Source organism: Nycticebus coucang, chromosome 3 (genome assembly GCF_027406575.1).
Source record: "Nycticebus coucang isolate mNycCou1 chromosome 3, mNycCou1.pri, whole genome shotgun sequence".
Lineage (NCBI taxonomy): Eukaryota > Metazoa > Chordata > Mammalia > Primates > Lorisidae > Nycticebus > Nycticebus coucang.
Genome location: NC_069782.1, coordinates 55,189,787 through 55,210,997, shown reverse-complemented (window position 1 = coordinate 55,210,997; position 21,211 = coordinate 55,189,787). Strand labels below are relative to the sequence as shown.

At 42.3% G+C, this 21,211-nt stretch overlaps 1 protein-coding gene across 8 annotated transcripts in view; it reads right to left on the bottom strand.

Annotated features, from left to right (window-relative positions):
- Positions 1-10,474: 10,474 nt before the first annotated feature.
- MDM1 (Mdm1 nuclear protein) overlaps positions 10,475-21,211 on the bottom strand; it is a 29,963-nt gene continuing 19,226 nt past the window's right edge. For all 8 annotated transcript variants that reach the window (XM_053582988.1, XM_053582989.1, XM_053582990.1 and 5 more), the window contains 3 exons: positions 14,533-14,785; positions 12,685-12,744; positions 10,475-11,291 (listed from right to left, as the gene is read on the bottom strand). In XM_053582988.1, the coding sequence (XP_053438963.1) occupies positions 11,179-11,291; positions 12,685-12,744; positions 14,533-14,785 (426 nt within the window). In that variant the 3' untranslated portion in view covers positions 10,475-11,178. The remainder of the gene's footprint in view (positions 11,292-12,684; positions 12,745-14,532; positions 14,786-21,211) is intronic.

Sequence of the window (21,211 nt, the reverse complement as noted above, 5' to 3'; positions counted from 1 at the left end):
ACTTCACAGCGGCTTACTGAGGCCCAGAAGTGGACCAATTTCATTTTAAGTTCTTCCTCTGCCCCCAACTAGTTTTGTGAGCCTCAAAATCTTCTAGACCTCTCAGTTTAGGGTCCTCCTCCAAAGGAGGAACACAGCTGCAGTGTCTGCCTCCAGGGAAAGAGACCATATGCATAGAGCACTCAGTCTAATGCTCATAAACAACCAGCACACAGCACCACAGAGATTCTCATCATTTGACAAAGCTGCCGTATGTATCCTGCAAATCTGTGGCTACCGTGGCACTAAGTGAGTGAATGCATGTCAGCACGTAGTCTGGAGCCAGGGCAGGCGCTCGGGGAGCACAGGCTGTGCTGGCCAGGACGACACCTCCCGTGTCTGCTGCTGGGACTGCAAATGCGTGCAGCCTCTTCGGAAAGAAGTATGGAGAATCCTCAGAGAACGCAAAGTAGACCTTCCTTTTGCTCCTGCAATCTCATTACTAGATATCTACCCAGAAGAACAAAATCACTTTACCATATGGACATTTGCACTAGAATATGTATTGCAGCTCAATTCACAATTGCCAAGATGCGGGACTAACATAAATGCCCACTAACCCACGAATGGATTAATAAACTGTGGTATATGGATACCACGGATACTACTCAGCCATAAAAAAGATGGAATTAACCTGGATGGAGTTGGAGAACATCCTACTTACTGAAGTACTGTGAGAATGGAAAAGCAAATGTCCAGTGCACTCAATACTACACTAATATGAAACCAGCAGATGAACAAATACACACCCACACAAGAGAAAAACATAATTAAACTCAAGTGGGGGGCAGGGGGAGTGGGACGGAGGCACAGGGTTGGGGTACGTGGCACACCTCCCGGGGGAGGGGCACAACTACAACTTGGACTCCACCCAACAAGCACAAACAATGTAACCTAATCATCTGTACCTCCTGTGGATCTGAACATTTCTGTCATCTTTCAGTGACACCCCAATGTTCAGAACAAAGTCTGAACAAAGTCTCCTCCTCTTATCTCTATAACTATCATTCAGTCCTACTTTGGGGAGGAAGAAATATTAACCTGGAATGGAAGTTTTAACCAATAGTTTGAACCACATACGTTGCTAACATTTGACTATTTAGTAACTACAGAAAGGTCAATCTTATAGTTCACTCCAATAATTCAACGTAAGCTCATTTCATGTAAACCTTGCTGTTTCAGAGAAGTGGAACTTTTCCAGGACAATGCAGTCTCCTGTGTGATGTCACAGGTTGTGCTTTGAAGAACAAGCCACTTACCTTAGACGGGGCGTTTCCACTGAGGTCACAACTCTGGACGTTCAGAGGCCATCACCAGGTGGACAGCAGCGCTCAGCCTCAGGCACCACCAACAGCCGGCTGAGCTCTTCCAGGCATGCCTAAAACACAACTTTATTAAATACCTCATGCAATTATTTTTACCAAGCTCTAATTGCTTAGTAAAAACAAAATAATATACCACTTAGGGTAAGATATTTGTTTTAAATAAAAATAAATACGTGGATCCCCTCTAACCTCATTCTCACCCAAATATGGTTGAATGCCTCTTTTTACCTGTTCAGAATAAACTTTATTTTCTTTCTTCCTCTCTAATGAAAACCTTCTTGTTTTTCACTCATAGACTTAGAGTCAGGCCTCTGACTATCAGTTGAACTCTAGCATCTAATTCTCGGTGTGTTGTTGATTTGAGAGGAAGCTGAAGGGGCCTCACTCCTCTTCACGGCAGTGGAAAGGAATATGTGTGCTTTGAAGGCAAAAGACCTGGGTTTGGATTCCAGTTTATCTCAGCTTCAATTTTCTTACTGGCAGGAGAGAGACGGTCCTCATAATATCATTCAGAAAATTAAATTCAGTAATGTACGGAATGGAGAACTCACTTAATACACATTGATTGATTACTAATGTTTACTAAGTGTTTGTAGCAGAGGCGACTGTGTGAGAATTCTTTCTGGACCTCATTATTCCTTAGGAGAGGACTAAAGACAGGCTTGGAGAAGCCCAGGAACTTGCCTAAGATGACACAGGACATGTTAAAGCAGAGATCTGAACCCATGCACTTAACCACTGCACCACCCTGGACATGCATCTTTGGAAAGAAATCTCAAGTGGGTTAATACTTCGTTGCTTTCACTTAGCAAATGTCAAGAACTAGTACAACTAGAGCGATTGGAGAGGGGTTCGCAACTTATTCTTTCAGTGACACCCCAAGTGATACTATGATTTTCTGAAGAGTTAAGGTGCCGCCTACAAAGTCCAGTCTACAGGCTCACGAGTAAGAAACACAACTTCATTCCTTGAGCTCTTCAACAGCATCAATCTCTCTTCAGAGTCCCATCCAGGTGGATGGTAATTTGGAGTCAAGTCCAATTGATAATTTTTTTTTAAATAAATTACAAATAAAATACAGAAAAATATTGACAACTGTAGATAACAAGGAAATGATTCTTGAGGACAGTTTGTCATCCTGGGAGAACAAAATCATGAATTTTATGAAGAAATTTTACCAAGCAAAGGAGGAAAGACAACGTGAGGTCCATTCACAGCAGGCATCAGGCGTCGACAGAAACACTCTTTCTATGTGTACATTCAACATTTTGCAGCATATTTACATTCAAGTTACATTTCCAAATTCTATGTCAAATGCAGTCTAAGTCACCATCAAGAATCTCTAGGATATTACTACAATACCGTTGACTTAGTAAGAGAATAATTTTATTAAAGCATAATTTTTTGTTTCTACTAGATCAGTTGTATTTTTACTACGTCAACACCATTCACTGGCATTTTCTTCCCAGTTGAAACCACGCCTCTTCTCGACAAATTAAAAACTAACTCAAATGTAGCCTTGTCCCTCCCTCCTTAGAGATATTAAAACTTTCAATGAAAGGACATTGGCTGTGATAAGTTACTGAAGACTCTCTCCACTTCCCTATCATCTCTGCGGTTCTCTACTTCTTTGCCCACCACAGGTGGGGAGGAGGAGGACCCTGGCCCTGCATCCACCTGCCCCGTCTCTTAGCTGCTGAGAAGGACATTTCTCTGACTGACCTTTGCCCACACCCACAGGCACGGCTTCATCCCAGTCACTCCTGAGCTCCTCCCGATAGCACAGGCCACATCTTGGGTGGCCCCTGTGGCCGTGGGCAACCCATGGATGCTGCCTCACAGTCTTTCTGCGGAAATAGACCACAGACCACACAGCTGTTTTTACTTTTTGCCTGACAGGGCAAGGGGGAGGCAGATTTCCAAAACATTACCATCTTTCTGGACAGTACTGGGGAAGTGAGGCCGAGGCCCCTTTCTGCTCTACAGCTCCCAAACCAGCGATGGGCTGGTACGTGGTTAACAACCAGCACTCCAGAGTCATGGCAGGTGCCAATTTCTGCAGTGTAAATACACCCACCATAGCTAATCTCAATTTACCAGCATGGAACACTGCATGTGGGGCTGGGAAGCAATCCCATAGCTGCTCTCCTGCTGGCTCCGGCATACCGTTGCCCAAACCAACTGAAATACCTGTGATCCTCACGCGACTGACCCGCAGCTGCCCTTAGGAGAGGCTCAGGGAATAGCCACTCCTCCGAGACCCACCAGCCTCCACCCTTCCCCTGGCATTGTCATCCCCTGCCTGGCCACTCTGTCTGCTGGGGACTAGAAAACTCAACTTTGCCTGACCACATACACAGGTATTCAATGTGTATCTTTTGAAAACAAAATCTGAAAGCTTGACTCTCTACATCTCTGCTAAGCAATGACAGGTCTCTGAATAGAGTGATTTATGTAAAATGATGGTAACAGCTTCTGGCCTAGCACTGAATTGGGAGACAAAAAATAGTGTAACAGAAAATATCAGGTGGGGGAGGAGTGGGAAAAATCTATATTGTATCAAAAAAGTATCTCACTACATCATGGAGAATTGGCTGCCACGTGGCCCAGCGCCCACCACTGTCCAGGAGGAGAAGGTGTGAGGCTCAGCAGCGCTCCTGAGTGGCCCAGGGTCCAGACAGGAGGAGCCGATGCTATAGGTCACTTGTCAGGGCTGACCTCTGGCCCCAAGGCCACCACCCTAAACTCACTGGCTAGTTACATTTTTTTTCAATACTAAGTAAAAAAAAAAAAAAAATTGTTCTTCCTGACATCCCTTACTCTCTCTAAAACAGAGCTATTGATAGGAGATAAAATAACAATATTAGTAACAATTATTGATCTCTAGCTGTGTCCCAGTATTATCTGCTTCATGGGCAGGAAACGATTTAATTCCCTCAACAACCATTTGAAACAATTTATGATTTTTATTCCTATTGAATGTATTTAGCACCTGGAGCTCAGAGAGGTTGGGTGACTTGCCCAGTCAGCTCTGTTTGAAAGGAACACAGGGGGCTGTTTCTTTTTTCTAGCTCCTTTGTGGTCTTGTTAAGATTATTAAAGAAAATCTATTATAGGAAGATTTGTGGAGGTTTAATTTTCACCCAGAGGAAAATATAAGTGAAAACATCCTAAACACATTTGACGCTGTGTCATTACTGTGTCTGGATTTGAGGTGCTCTGCAGAGGCCAAGTAAAAGGTGAGTTCTGGGGCCCTTGAGAAACAGGTGCCTGGGACCCAGAAGGCAATGTTCTCCATGTTTCCCACAGAGAACCAGAGGGGCAAAGACGGGCAAATGTTCTTTGAAGCATGTTGGTTATGGAAGAGGGGAAAGGGGTTTGTTATATTTTTATCTTTCAGGGCACACAAAGGAGTCACCATGAGGGCCACAAGGCAACGTGTCACAGTCATTAACACACATGTGAACGTGCTCTCACGCAGACACAAGTCACACATCTCGTGTGTCACTGTGGCTCGGACGAACTTTTGTTATTAGCAGTGTGGAGAGCGAGTTTAACAAAGGCAACCCGGCCTGGGAAAGGTAAGGCTTCCGGCTGTGCCATCCTTCAGAGAGAAGAAGGAAGTGGAAATTACTCGTCACAGAAAATCTGAAAATCCATGAAGCGTAAATGGAAAACAATTCTTCTCTTTATGTGGAATTAAGAAAAAAAAATAGCCGAATGTCTAGTAATTGCTTTGTAATTTACAACTGTGATTTTTAAGATGAAACGGATTACTACTCAGAGCACTGAGATTAATGTGTTGTACATGGTAGAAAATGTCTGTGCAATTTTTGCATGGAGTTTGAATAAGTGAATGAAAACAACTACTAAGTCTGTATAATAAAGGGAAGGAAGGCTTCAGATGTCTTTCTAGGAGCTTCTCCAATTACAAACATTCATTGTTTCTAAATTTTATTTTTGTTACTATTTAAGTTGTAGATGAAGATAGTATTAATCTCTACTAGTCCATACTCTCATATTTCTTCTTCAAATTATAAACATAAATTTGGACAACTTTTTTTCTTGGACCTCACATTTTGATTCTGACTAATAAAAGAAGCTGACACGTTCTTAGAGCATCGATCTATGATGTTTTTAAATTCTTGGCAGCTGCAGTTCACGGGAATTAACGAAGTGATCACCTGGGCACTTGTCAATCCCAGTTGTTCTCTGATTTTGCGATCGTTCAGATGTTTCATCTTTACAAATTACAAGTAAAACTTTATAACATTATTAGCTCTTCATGGAACTTAAATGTAAGGGTTGTCATACAACCTATTTTCAATTTTCTTTTTGTTTCCCCAGAACCTTTACTGTTTTGACCTGAATACATTTTTAACGAGAACATTGAGTGTACTAAGGTACTTATTGTGGGCAGAATTTTCCCGAGTGAGATGCCCAAACTCTATTACAGAAGTTATGAGTGTAAAGCGCCTACGGTTTCCCACAATGTGTGGCATCCAAGTTAGTTTATATTTTCTTCTTAAAATTACAAAACTGAGTTTTATTTAATTCATCTTTTAAAAAAATACCTTGTAGCAGACATAGGAAATCTTTGATATTGGACATACATTCATTTGGGAACTAACCTTGCCTATCTTTCCTTTCATCGGTAATTATTGTGGGTCCCTCATATCTGCGTTTCCTGACTCATGACTGATAACATCTCCAATTCATGGTTATGCTAGATCATTTGTATATATCATGTAATTGGTTCCACCTTCCAGAGTCGCTGAGTCACAGCACTGGAGTCACCACATAACGGAAACAAATCATTTCGGCACCCTGCCCAAAAGTGCCTCTGTGTAAGCTCTATGTAGGTCATAACTGATAGGTCCATGAGGAGCGAAGCCACAATTCCAGGACAGCCTGCCTCCTGCTTGCTAGATTTAAACTTAACCTTTCTAAAAAAAAAAAAAAAAAAGTTTTTCCTATTGTTTTAAGGAAAATTTCCCAACATAATAAAACTAACATTGTCAACTGAATAACAGTTGGGTAGCATATACAAAACACCTTTGCAGACCTGTGCCATTTAATCTTAAAACTAAATTGGTGTGTTAACTATCATTTTCATCAGCAAGATGAGGAATACAAGTTCAAAGAAGTTTAACCAGCTGGTCCAGGGTAGAGTTGAGATTAAACCACAGGTTACTATAACTCCAAAGCCAGTTGCCCAACTTCCAGAATGTCAGAATCGCCTGGAAGACCATTCAGATTCCAGCCCCTGCACCAGGCAGGCCCATGGGGTATCATGGGAACACTCCCTTCCTATCTCCCTCCGTTATCTGCTATTTATGGCTTATTGTTATTTTTTGGATAAACTTTAGCCAAGAAAGGAAAGTAAACCAAACTATTTTTATAAACCAAGGAAGCTTTGAATAGTATAATAAAATAAATCTTATAGGATTTTATCTTGAGCCACCTCTTGTCTCCTTTCTGAGTTTTCTACATGAGGGAATAATAAGCAAAGACGAGAGACAGGGAGTAGCTGTGTGGGCTGAGAGCTGCCTCTGGGGGAGGAGGGAGAAGTCCTGGTTTACAGCCTTTGCTGATTTCAGTGGTGTAAATGCCCCCACCAGGCCAATTTCAAACCACTGATAATTGAACAACTCATGGAAGTGCTGAATATTTAACAGTTGGCCCGAGGGCCAGCTGCAGCACAGGATTGGTGTAGACCACGTAAGGGGAAGAGGAACAATTTCAGCATAAACTCTCCCAAACATTATCCTATCTCAGTGTTTTTCAACCGTTTGAATCTAGTTAAACTTTCACAGCACACTTACATTATGTTGATAAAAAATAAAAAAAGAGTGAAAAGGGGAATATACTTACTGTGCTTTGAACTTCTTTCAAAAGTAATTTAATTATCACCTTTACAATTTTTCAAGGCACACCTAAGATCCCCCGCGTCACACGGGGGACAATCACTGCCCTCCCTGCTGGCCTCACGCTCTGACTCCCAAGGGTGGTGTGGTGTACCCTGGGCCTCATTTCTCACTCCTGCCCAGAGGGACACTCTGAAATGGGGGATAAAAGGATGGAGAACTTTTCTTTTGGTCTCACCTGCCATGTGGCAGGGGTAGGGGACGGGCCGCTGCTGCAGGAGAGCATCACGGTGGGAATGAAACAGAAAAATGAAATAGAGCTGGAGGATGCTTGGCGCTGAGCCTGAGAGCAAAGGGCTGTGTTTTCCTGTGACTTCACTCACCGTGGGAGAAAAACAGCTGTGCTTTGAGTCCGGGGCCGGTGTCAGCGCGGAGTTCATGACACAGAGCTGAAGAGGCCACTGACCTGCTTTAGTCCACACGTTACACTGGTGGAGTGAGCTGGCTTCTCAGAGACCCCACATGACCAGGCCTGGCGGGACAATAGGGACCGTTCTCTCACCCGGAGTGGCCTTTGTGCCCAGCACCACGCTGACGTGCTGACATGAGACCACCACTGCACGTGTGAAAATGCCAAACATGCATTCCAGAACCAAACAGAAACGATTCCAGGACCACCTACCGTTTTAGATCATTTGTTCTTTTGGTAAACTTCCAGAGGTTGGATATTTTTTGGATTTCCACTGGGTGCCCATCATCTATCGGGAGCGCCCTGGACAGACAATGTCAGAATGTCATTGCACTGCTCTCTAGAAGGACAAATTCGTTTGGGGCGTTAACTCACTTTCATTCTGCTTAAATCCATTTGCACAATAATTCAATGCCCACATACTCTTTTTCTCCTGATTAGAAAAGAAAGGTAGACATTTATCTTCCAAGAAAGCACAGTGGAAAAGTCACTCCCAAATGAATTAACCAGAAAGAGAGAACTGAATCACACAGAGACTTACAGTTTTAGCATGAACACTCTAATAATAATAAAATGAGGATGAGGGAGATGGGGAACAGAGCAGAAAGACTTTCCATTGTGATTCTGGGTTTCAGTCCCCAGTCTGCCTTTTGAAATACCAAGGTAGACAAAAAGACCAAGCTACCAGTTAATAAAATGTTGATTTGGGTATGTACTGTATAATCAAAGTAGAAGTTATACTAAAAGTGAATAAAAAGCCTAGTTACTTTCCAAAACGAAATAAGACTGTGTATAAAAAGACTTGCACATGAATACCAATAGCAGCTTCATCTGTTTAATCCCGAACAAACAACCTAAGTCCACAGAAGGTGAAAGCCTTAAAGGGAGAATGCACACCAGAGCATAGTGACCCCGTGGAGTGAGGAGTGGCAGACACAACAGATGGCCCCATTTTTATGAAATTCTTGCACTGATTTATAGTGACAGAAAGCAGGTTACTGGTTGCCCTGAGGACCAGGAGTAAGACAGACTGCAAACAAACAAAAGAGGAGACTTTTAGGGTGAAGAAGATGTATCAGACAGTGGTGATGGTTTCACAAATGTATACATCCCTCCAAGCTCATTGAGCTGTAATTTTTAATAATTCCACGATGTATCAGACTGTGGTGATGGTTTCACAGATGTAAACATCCCTCCAAGCTCACTGAGCTGTAATTTTTAATAATTCCAGGATGTATCAGACTGTGGTGATGGTTTCACAGATGTATACATCCCTCCAAACTCATTGAGCTGTAATTTTTAATAATTCCAGCTTATTATAAAGTATGCTTTTGAGACAGTCTCACTTTGTCACCCTCGGTAGAGTGCTGTGGCGTCGCAGCTCACAGCAACCTCCAACTCCTGGGCTCAAGTGATCCTCTTGCCTCAGCCTCCTGAGTAGCTGGGACTACAGGAACCCACCAAAATGCCTGGCTATTTTTTTTTTTTTTTTTTAGTTGTAATTATCATTGTTGTTTGGCAGGCCCAGGCTGGGTTCGAACCTGCCAGCTCCAATGTATGTGGCTGGCGCCCTAGCTGCTGAGCTACAGGTGCCAATCCAATTGTAAAGTATGCTTTAATGAAATTAATAAAATATTGAATTAGCAATCCCAGCTCCTGAATACTTGCAAATCTGAGATGGTTCTTACATAACTAAGACTCTTCCTCATCCCTCAAAGGCACGTCCTCTGAGCTGCTCACCTAGTGTGGGTGGTGGAACAGCACTCACCCCTCATCACTGCTCTCCCCTGGGCCACTGAGCAGGGTTTTTGTAAGAAAAGCAGCCAGGAGAATTCTTCTGCAGAGCTAAAGCATCACACAGAGACTCGGGTTATAACCTTGGCCCTGGGAGAACTAAACCTGCATCCATCTGAACCTGATAGATCAAGTTCCAGTTGTGTGATTCACTCCACTGTCAATGTGTGTACTCAGATTTTACAGTCTGTAGCTCAGGGGAAATGCACTACGTTACAGAAAGTTCCCTACAAGCTGGTCATAATTCTCTACTTTACCACAGCTCAGTGGTCAGCCATCAAAAACTTCGTCCTAACCAGTAAGACTAACCGACAACAAGGACACCTCCGAGCTTCTGAGAGAGACAAGTTTCAACCTAACTTCACAACTGATATGCCTCAGTACACACATTTGTATAGAAGCCAACTTATGTTCTAAACCCAGGTATATATTAATTCCAAACTTCTCAGGCCTAGTGCCTTAATAACTTTTTTAAATGTGGAATGTGGGTGAATATTTGTATGCCTATAGCTTTTTACAGCACTAAGATAACATACAATCTTTAACTTATGTGAACCAGTGAACTGCAAAAGCACTTTTGACCACGTACTAAAGAACAGACTGTTTACTTGGTCTCTAACCAACCAGCATGAATATCACGTATGTATTTTATCTTCAACACTTTTTATTATTGTAAAGATTTTATGGAATTCATATTTTTAGAAACTTAAATTTACTATGATTTGCAAGATAAATAGTAAGACAACAGAACATGTCCAGGAATGCAGTATAGTCAAAGTTTGTGTAAAATTTCTGTAAATTGGGTCTGCCTTGGAAGTTCTTTATTTGTTCTCCATTTGTGCAAAAATGTCATGGACTCAGCTTCATTGCCTTCTTGCAGATGCAAAAGAAGTATGTCACTTTTGATTAACCTGTTACCAGCAGAATTCTTCTAAAAGACAAATATTTGCTCCAGGTAATAACTTTCTGGGGAGGCCAAACACACTTGATTAATTTTTATTTCAAAATGGCTACAAAGTTTTAATTCTCCATTATACAAATAATTTTTTAATTGTTTAAAATGCGGACATTATTCAAATGTAAGCCAAAGTCTCCATACAAATAGAATACACACAAAGATCAAAAATATACACATCTCCCAGCAAACTTAGTTACATAAATATGAAAAATATATACAGCTGGTATTTTCAAAGTACTATTATATTAAATAACACTGCCATCACATATGGAAAGAACTCAATAAAAAACACCACAGCAAAAGTTAAAGGAACAATAAATTCATTTTATGACATCTACAATTATAAAGATACATATAACCAATCTTAGGGGAATATATGCTTCACACTGGGACTTTAATTTTACTTCGGTTTATCTTTTTGGATATTCTCTGGATGGGTACAATTCTATCCATGGCACCTAATACAAAAGTGGTAACACATGAAGAACTCTATAATCTATGTCTTTGTACTTTGGAATATACATGAAAAGTAGTGTTTAAAAGTTAAATTGTATAAGCCTGTGTTAAAAATTTCCAAGTAAATGAAGAGACTATTAAAAATCAAATATTTCTGTTTAAGTAGGGAATGTCAGAAAAAAAATTAAAACACTCAAAACATCTTAACACAGTAAGCAATAAAGAAAAGTTACGCCAGTGGTTCCCTGTGTACAAGCCACCTGGCAAGGTTTATGTTTTACCCCAGAAATTCTCCTTCCTCTTCTTGGCTCGTGCCAGGGTCTGAGACGCCCGGAGACTGGATGCTGCAGAGCGGGCAGAAATCTCAGACAACCTGTCCTCGTCTGCAACGAGAAGATCCCAACAATCTACTCAATGCAAAGATACAGTGAACAAAATTTCATCTTATGTAACAAAAGTTTATAAGCATCAAGCTTTGTAGTATGTTTCAATGTTGGGTCTATCAGAAAAAGAAATCTATTAAAATGTAAGATATTGGCTCAACAGTAGAGTGTTAGCCCCATATGCCGGAGGTGGCGGGTTCAAACCCAGCCCTAGTCAAAAACTGCAAAAAAACAAATAAACAAACAAACTTTAAAATGTAAGATATTAACATTTTCTTAATCACTCACAGTAGTTTTCCAAATTTATCATATATAGAAATCAAACATTTTAATGTTAAATATTTTTTCTTCCTGAAATCATGTTATTAAACTAAAAATACAGCTTACGATTTCAGTATTATCTGGAAACAATTCATTATAATACTGCTTTTTTTTCCTACTTTAAAAAACACAGCTGCTCTGAGCAAAAAGCTTTTCTAAACTTTTAAAAAACAAAATGCCATACTTTAACAAGGTACTAACATCACATTCCTGAAATAATCTCACTAAATGTAGAAATAATGTGTGACTGTAATGTGATACCTTTCATTACTACTGAAATTCCTCATTCTGAGTAAGCAAATGAGGTATCTATCTAACCCAATAATCCATTATAAGGTTATTTATAAACTTAGATCTTCCATTAAAAAGAAAACGGAACTGGATTCAAAGTTGCCAGACATTTGCATTTCAAAACATAAAAATCTAATTTCTAGTTCACTGAATTCTAATGAAAATTCCTCAACTTGCATACAGGAGAGAAAACTTTTAATGTATGTGAACTTCTAATATAAAAAATATTAAATTCAAATGCACTTTCTAATTCAACATTTGTAAATTCAGTAATTCCATACTTCTTAGGATAAATTAAAATAGTGATTTCAATTATTCACGTCAAGAATTCAAAATTTCTCCTGGCACTATTAGAAACAAATTAATTTGTCAGAATGAAAGCTATGCAGGAGAGAAAAAATCCATTTTCCCAAATCATATTTTTTTGAGAAGTGAAAACTGACAAAAATATATAGACATTTGAAAAAAAAATGGCAACTATAATGTCAGGCCACCTCCCTGAGCTGGACAGGGCGGGACCACAGGAGAACAAGCCTGGGTACAGTTGCTCACTGTCCACTGGCCCCAGAAAGAGTTCTCACCACTGCAGGCCCCAGTTTACTCACTTGGAAAATGGGGATGTTCCCCCTCCCCTCCACCTCCTGTCAAAGATCTAATGAAAAAACATCTGTGGAAGTACTTCATAAACTACAAAGGGATAATCAAATGTAAGGTCATTACACTATTATAAACTATCACAAAATAGTGCTCCAACATCTATGTTATATGACTGTTGACATACCTTCATCATTAAAGGCGTCGTGCTGAGGTAACTGGAAATTGTTTATCCTCGCTTTTCCCACTTTAAAAAAAAAAAGGCAGAAGAAATTATCCTTCGAAGCTACCAAATAGCCTGTCCTAATTATCCTAACCCACTAATAAAAGTAGGTGGTCAGAGTGCATCTTAGAATGGGTATAGGCGAAACTTACTAAATGCAGAATACAAATGCCTGCATACAGTAACTAAGAAAATGCCATGAAAGCTACTTTGAACAGTTTGATGAGAATATTTCAGATTGTATATGAAAACCGCACATTGTACCCCTCGATTGCACCAATGTACACAGCTATGATTTAACAATAAAAATAAATAAATTTAAAAAAAATAAATAAAAAAGTAGGTTGTCAGAATTAATTTTATCTCACAAGAAATTACTATCAAAGGGTCATCCATTCGTTTCTAAAGTACTTAGCAAGTCTATAAACTATGGATAGTCTAAAATCATGTTCAATAATAACAGTGATCTATTCTAACTTTAAAGAAATGTAATTTGACCAGAGCTGGTAGTTTGAATACACAAATGACATTAAACTTATAAGACAAAAACCCATTTACAAAAATGACGTAAACCCACAGAACAAACAGAAGACAAGAAAACACCAGAAAGGGCAAAGGGCAGGGCAGGGAGTGTGTAACTGCACCGAGCAGGTGAATTCCTCGCCCGCGGAGGAGGGAACCAAGGAGCAACCAGCCCGTCCCCTCAGGGTCGGAGCTCAGAGCACCGAGCACCACTGACGTTTGGAGCCAAGGGAAGAATGGACTGGGCAAGGCTGAAAATGTTCAGAGTCGTTGGGCTGCCAGCTCCTTCCTTAATCGGCACAGCTGGACAACTGCCTCTTCTGGGAGCTTCGTCTCTTAGATTTACCAGAGCAGCTGCCTAAGGGACGCCCACTACAGCAGAGGGAAGGGACACCACCTTCTCAACCGGCCACTACCTACCTCGTTCACCTCCTCCTGAAATAAGAGTGGGGTGTGATACGAAGCGAGTACACAGTGCTAAAAAGAGCTGAGAAGGAAGGAATGTTACAGCAAAAGTCCTTTTAACAAATGACTAGAAGAGGTAGAAAATGAAAATTAGTAATACTCCTTTCAAATTAAAAAAGACAGAGACGGAAGATAATAAAATCACATACAACATCTAAATAATAGGAGTACCAGAAAGAGGAAAGAGGAGATAGAGGGGAAATTACTAACTGAATAATCCATTAAATTTCCCACAAGTGAGAATTTTCCAGACTGAAAAGAGCTGATGGAAGTACACGCACAAGATATGAGAAGAGCCCCACTCCGGGCACATCACTTTGAAATTTCAGAACACTGGGCTGCAGAGAAGATCCAAATGCTGCCAGAAAGGAAACACCATGTGCCAAAGATCCAAAATGGAAACAGCAGCGGACGTCTCCACACTAAGGGTGGAAGGCATGAAAGGGCTCATCGACGCCTCAGGGAGGTAAAGGAAGCTCATTCCTTACATCCAGCTCCACCCCCAGCCACGTGTGGCAACGCGGAGACACTGTTGGGACAGACAGCCATCTGCTGGAGGACAGGCAGTCCATCTGCTGGAGGACGGGCAGCCCATCTGCTGAAGGACAGGCACCACAGGGCTGCAGTGTGAGGACCTGAGGCCTCCCAGGGAGACAGGAACAGAGGGTGGGCTCAGGGGCACATGCTGAGTGTCCTATTTAATGAAGCTATTACATTAACTAAAGATGCTGAATAATTATCAATATAGAGTAAATTCTCACAGCCTCTGTGCCTAGCAGTGTAACACTTTCACTGCAAGATGAAAAATTAAAACAAAATAATTACCATTGTGCTGAAATTCTGGATTTCTCAGAGAGCCCTGAATCCGACGAGAGGGATGCCAGTAGGACGAGGCGTGGGGTGGAGAAGGCAACTGTCCAGGGGTGTTTGTGGGATATTCCAGAATTGTGGAAATTGGAAGAGTTGCCTCAGCAAATTTGGGGATATTGGCTTCAGAATCTTCCCGCAAAGGCAAGGGATCAACTGTTTTTATGCCAGCAGCTGGAGACGTCAGAAGGGATATAGCACGACTTTCTTTCTAAATGATTAAAAAAAAAAAAAAAAAAAGATACAAGTGTACATACATAAATAAATAAACCAAGATTTAAATGCAAAAAAAAGCAGAAGGAAAAATTATGGGGAAAATTTACATAATCTCCAAGTGGGGAAGATATAATATAAACAGATTTGGCTACATAAAACAAAATATGTATACATTTAAAAACTAAAAGAAAAATGACAAATTTCAGGAAAATGTACAACTCACATGACTGAAAATGAATTACTATTATTGCTACATATTTCTTTAAAAATAATTAAAAGTATAAAAAGGATATGAATAAGCAATTCATATGCTATATATACAAATTATTCTATCTCATTAATCAAATAATAACATAAAAGCATAAAAGCAATAAGGTACCACTTTTCTACTTGCTAAATTTCAAAAATTAATATTTAAAAATGTAATAATACTCAGAGCTGGCAAGGATGTGGAAAAATCTCATAGACTGTTATTTGGAGCAAAATTTTCTGGGGGGGGCTGGCAAAACAGCAAAAGCCTTAAAATTCTGTGGTTTTTGACCATACAATAACATGGGGAGTATTTATACAAAAGAAATAATAATGTAAATTTAAATGTAGCTAAAATATTCCTTTATAGTATTTTTCAAAATAAAATAAGAAATTATAGGAATCTGGATTAAAAAATCTAGGTTTTAAAGGGCGGTGCCTGTGGTTCAAGGAGTAGGGTGCCAGCCCCATATACCGGAGGTGGCGGTTTCAAACCCGACCCCAGCCAAAAACTGCAAAAAAAAAAAAAAAAACAAAACAAAAACTACGTCTTAACAATAAGCATCTGGTTTAAAAAACTATGGTATAACTACAGTATTACTGTAGTTATAACTACTTTATACGGTATAAAGTTAAACTACAGTATAAAGTAAAATTATAGATTACATTGATGACATGAAAATATATTCACAATACAGTGCTAAGAGAAAAGATCACTAAGTCTCATCTGCAGTGTAATTAAACACATTAGTGCACACACAGACCTACATATCTCAAAAATTTAACCGTGGCTGTCTCTAAACAGGAGGTGCGAGATCATTTTATTTTCTTTTTCAGTTGATCAGTATTTTCTGTTTTCCACAATGACAACGTATCATTGTCCTAAAAGTCACTGAAGATTTTTAAAAGAATGCACAACCAGCAAAATCAAATACAGTTCCAAACTTCCCTGACCGTTCCTGGTAACTGCTGCCCGTGTCTGACGCTGCCACCTCACAAACACTGTTTCCTAAACCTAGGAGTCCCCATCTGTGATTGACAGTCCCCTGCGTCAGCGTGAAGACGGCCTGTGCGTGTTGGTCTCACCCAGTTAACACATCTCACATCGAGATCTAGCATAACCTACAAGTTTCCACCTGCTTCTCTTTAAACAAGAATCAGCACAACAGAAAAAAATTCCAAAGAGAAATTGTTCTTTGGTTGTTTTTTTCTTTTCCTACATAAACAAAATCTGGGATTTCTGTCAAATTGCTGTTACTATTGCTAAAAAGACCCAAATGAAACCTGTAAATACTTCCACTTCCCGGCTTCATGTGACTGATTTCCGATCTGTTCGCTGTTCCTGTCTGCCCTGAGCACACAGCTCTCTGTGGGGAAGGAAGTCAGTGATTAATTGGCCTTGTCAGTCAGAACCTATTTGCTTTTTTGCTCCAGATCTTCCAGGGGCTTCCAAGCGCAGTTCAAGTAAGGTCCAAACTCTGTACCTGGCTGCCCTTTCCAGCCCCATTTCCGGCCCTCTCCAGACTCTAGCCACCCGGACCTTCAAGCTCTCTAAACCCTGCTGCTGGTTCTTGCCTTGTACTTCAGTCCTCTCCACCTGCAAAAGCGCAGCTGCTCCAGATCCCTGCATGGGTACCTCCCTCATTAGTGAGGTCTCAGCCAAAATGTCACCTCCTCAGAGGTGCCTATCCTGATGGCCCAAACTAAAGCTGCCTTACCTACCTCTGGGAGGTGATCTGCAGTTTTATTAATTCACAGTACTTACTGCTTCCTAGAATTCTCTTTTTAAACATTATCTGTTGGCTCAGCACCCATAGCACAGTGGTTACAGTGCCAGCCACATATACCGAGGCTGGTGGGTTTGAACCCGGCCCAGGCCTGCTAAACCAACAATGACAGGTGCAACAAAAAATAGCCAGGCATTGTCGTGGGCACTTGTAGTCCCAGCTACTGGGAGGCTGAGGCAAGAGAACTGCTTAAGCCCAAGAGTTGGAGGTTGCTGTGAGCTGTGATGCCATGGCACTCTACTGAGGGCAACATAGTGAGACTGTCCCAAAAAGAAAAAAAAAAATTATCTATTTCTCCCAATGAAAATGTAAGCTCCACAAAGGCAGAGAGGTCTTGTCTTGATTGTCAGTGAATCTTCAGATCCCAGACCACTGTCTGGCAAGTTTAAAAGCCAATTAAATATTGTTGAATGAATGAAATAAAACTCATGATAATCTCTTCCAGGGAGGTCCTCATCCAGAGTTCTCTTGAGCAGTGCCTGGACTGCCACCATCTTGTTGGACAAGCCAGTGACTCAGACATCACCCAGTGCCTCATCCTGTCTCTCAACTCCATTGCCCAGCCCGGCGCCAAGCCTCGACTTCACTCCCCTCACATAGTCTTCAGTTCCCTTCACTCCTACCCATGTCCACCTCCGTCACAACACCTACCAGCACCTCCTGCCCTGAATTGCTGCAGTGAACTTGTCCACACTCCATTCTTGCTTTCTACGGCCGCCAGAGAGACCTTGCAAAACGTAAATCAGCCATGATGCCCTGCATTTAAACGGTCTGAGTGGCGCAAATCATAAATCAGCCATGATACCCCACATTTAACTGTCTTGAGTGGCCTCCCGTTGCTCCTGAGATGAAGACGGACATTCTCAGAGGTGCTCTCTCTCCCAGCCTCGTCCTGCGCCCTGCTCCCTGACACACTATACTGTTCTTTGTTTCCTAAAACCCTATGTTCTTTCTCCCCGCAGGATCCTGGCCCAGGCCACACTCCTCATCCCCCTTTTTACCTGGTTAATGCTTCTCCTTCCTCTTCATCTCAGCTCATTTATGACCCTTCTAAGAAGCACCCTGGATTTTCAACAACCTTCCTGATCTCTACGACAAGGCCAACTCCTTGCAGAACAGCACTATGTACTTCTACGTTGAAACCCTTATTATTAGTTTTAATATTCTTTTTTTCGGTGTGACTGATTAATGCATAACGCCCTCAACAGACTGCAGGTCCCGTAAGGTCACGTTCCGGGCCTGTTTTTATTAACTACAGTCAAGACAGCCAAGCATGTGTGTAAATTTGCTGAAAGAATGAAGCGCACTAATGCACACTGAGGTTCTGAAGGTTTCCTGTAAGGTTGGAAAATGCTCCTTGATGATCAAACCACTATCACAAGAAGTCTACCCCAAAGTGAGTGAGATTTTTGGTAATTTATTGGAAACTGAATGACTTATGGGTGTAATTTTATATGTAATAATAATGTAATTTCTTGTAAATGCTTTTATAAGAAAATAAAGACGAAAAAACTGATTTGTATATATCAAGTTTAATGACTCCTCTGCCTACCAGTAACCAAGGGGTAAGACCATGGGAAATAACCAAATCTAGCTCCTCGTGCCAGTGGCAGAAAATTCCCACAGAGGGATTTCCAATCAACTCAATACGAAACCAGCTTATTTTAGAAGAGTTTGTGATCAAAATGCTGCACTTGTACTGTGTGCGCAATGAGACGGAGGTTGGTATTAAAATGTTAAAGGACAGTATTACTCTGTTTAGATTATTCAATAAGTTGATTCCACAGTAAATGAAAATAATACATACAAATCCAGCTGCAAATATGGACTAGGGCAGCAGTTCTCAATCTGTGGGTCGCGACCCACAGGAACTGCATTAAAGGGCCACGGCATTAGGAAGGTTGAGAACCACTGGACTGGGGTCACCCATTTTGGCCGAGCCTACCTAGAAGCTCACACCCTGGCAGCCTGGACTCTGTCGCAGGGCACAACAGTCCATGTGGGCAACAGGGACTCCTGAGATTTGATTCCCGGCAGCCCTCTGACTGCATTCCTAATCACTCCTTCAACACGCCTGCAGGAAACACCTTAGATATGGTGCCGCTCTGTAAGCCAAGCTCTGCTCTGAGCATGGGCAGGGGTGGAGGGGGCACTCTGACCCCATCTCCTACCTGTTCCCAACGCTTGACAAACCTTCTGTGCTCTCTGGAGCTCATGAACAGCCATCAGCAAAATTCCTTACAGATGTTCAATCTCTTCTCAGAATGGTATTATTTTACTTCAACCACTTATGCCTGTGACTAGAAGCTAAGCCTTGTCACACTGTGACCTCGCCATCATCTCCAGGTCTGGCCACCACCTCCTGACTTTAGAATTCATCCCACAGGGCTCCAATTCCAGCAAGTCTGCCGTTCTCACAACCTCCATCCACTGATCCTATCAACTTCGTGTCTCCCCTCTCAAGTCCTCCCTAACGCTCTCAACTCCCACGACCCATCACTATAATCACCCCCCCCCCCGCACATAACCTAACTCTCTTCCCTTTTCTCATTTTCTCTTGCTCTGATAAACTAAAACCCCAGCCAAAACCAACCCTCTAGCCATCCCGCCCCTCTGCGACCAAACGTGAAACCCCTCCTGACTAGTCTTACGCCTAGTTTGTGAGGCAACAGGCTCCGGGGCCCCGGAATATAGTTCTGCATCTTCCCATGTTCCTGACACACTCTTGGAGAACTCTGCTTCATGTCACCTTTTTCTTCCCAGCCTCATTCTCAGCTGGGAGGAGAATAAGGATCTTATTCATACTTCAGCCAGAAGCAATCAGAAGGGGCTTCCCCGGAGCCCCCAGGCCTCCCTGTGCTCATAGCAGCAAAGAAACGGTGTCTGAGGACCCTGCTGCCCTCCCACCAGATCTCAAGCCTGGCTCCTAGTCTGCCCAACAACTGTCCCCTCACTGCACATCACCAACTCTTCTCTCTCTAAAATTATTCTTGTCAATACACAAACCTGCTATCATGTTTTCCACCTTGATCTCTCTCCCTGTTTTCCTCTTCAGAGTAAGAAAAAAAAAAAAAAGCAAACCTCACAACCACTGTCTGGGACGGCAGTCTCCAGGCCGTCTCTCTCTCGAACCCACTGCACTTAGGTTTCTGTCCCTCATCGTCCACTGAACTGCCCTCCATCATGGTCACCAATGGTCCTCGTCCAGATAAATCCAATAATGTTTTCACACCTTAGTGACCCTCCCGCTTCCTTGACACCTCCAGGACAACACAGCCCCAGTGTGTCCACCTCTCACTGGCTCACTCCCCAACACCAGCCATGCCCACAGCTCCTGTCCGTCTGTACCCACTCCCTTGATGGAACCTCTTCCAGTGGCAGCACTCTTCCCACCCATCAAGAGCCTCAAATCCTTGTCGGCAGCCCAACATTTCCCTCTATGCCCCAAACCCACACAAGTCGATTCCTTCTCAACATATCTGCTCATATGTCTAACAGTGTCTCAAATGTAACATGTTTGAACAGAGCTCTGAAACACAACTCTTCCCCTCACACCATCTTCCCCATCTCAGTTAAATGACAACTCCAACCTTACTGCTCAGGCCAAAAATCTTGTGTTATCCTTGGCTCTCTGTCTCATCCATCAGCGAGCCTTGTTAGCTACACTTCCAATCCATACCCAGAATCTGACCCTCACATGACCTTCATGGCCACCACCTGACCCAAACGCCCATCACCCCTCGCCTGGATCGTGTCACTGACTCAGAGCCCTGCTCTTCCTCCCCACTGTCCATTCTCAATGCAGCGGCCAGAATAACCTTGGAAAAACCTGAGCCAAATCATGTTACTCCTGTGCCCTTCCAATGGCGTCTCACCTTGTTCAGAATAAAATTCAAATCCCTGCTGAGATACAGAGCCCTATACAATTTAGCACCCATTACCTCTCCAAATTAATTGACCACACTTCTCTCTCAGTTCCAGCTACACTGACCTCCTGGTTGTTCCTCAAGGAATCAGCAGCTCTAGCCCCAGACTTGCGCTCCCTGCTCTCCCTCACTACAGTGCCTCCCAGACGTGCGTGAGCAGCTCTAGCCCCAGACTTGCGCTCCCTGCTCTCCCTCACTACAGTGCCTCCCAGATGTGCGTGAGCAGCTCTAGCCCCAGACTTGCGCTCCCTGCTCTCCCTCACTACAGTGCCTCCCAGACACGCGTGTGGAGCATCCTCATCACCCACGATTCTGCCTAAATGCTGCCCTGGCAGTGGGGACTTCCTTGGCCATTTCCTATTCACTTTCCCCGCTCCCTTTTTCTCCTCGGCACTCATTACCACCTGAAACACCAGGTGTCCCCTAGCTGTCTGGTCACCATCTGCCCCCACTGGAATG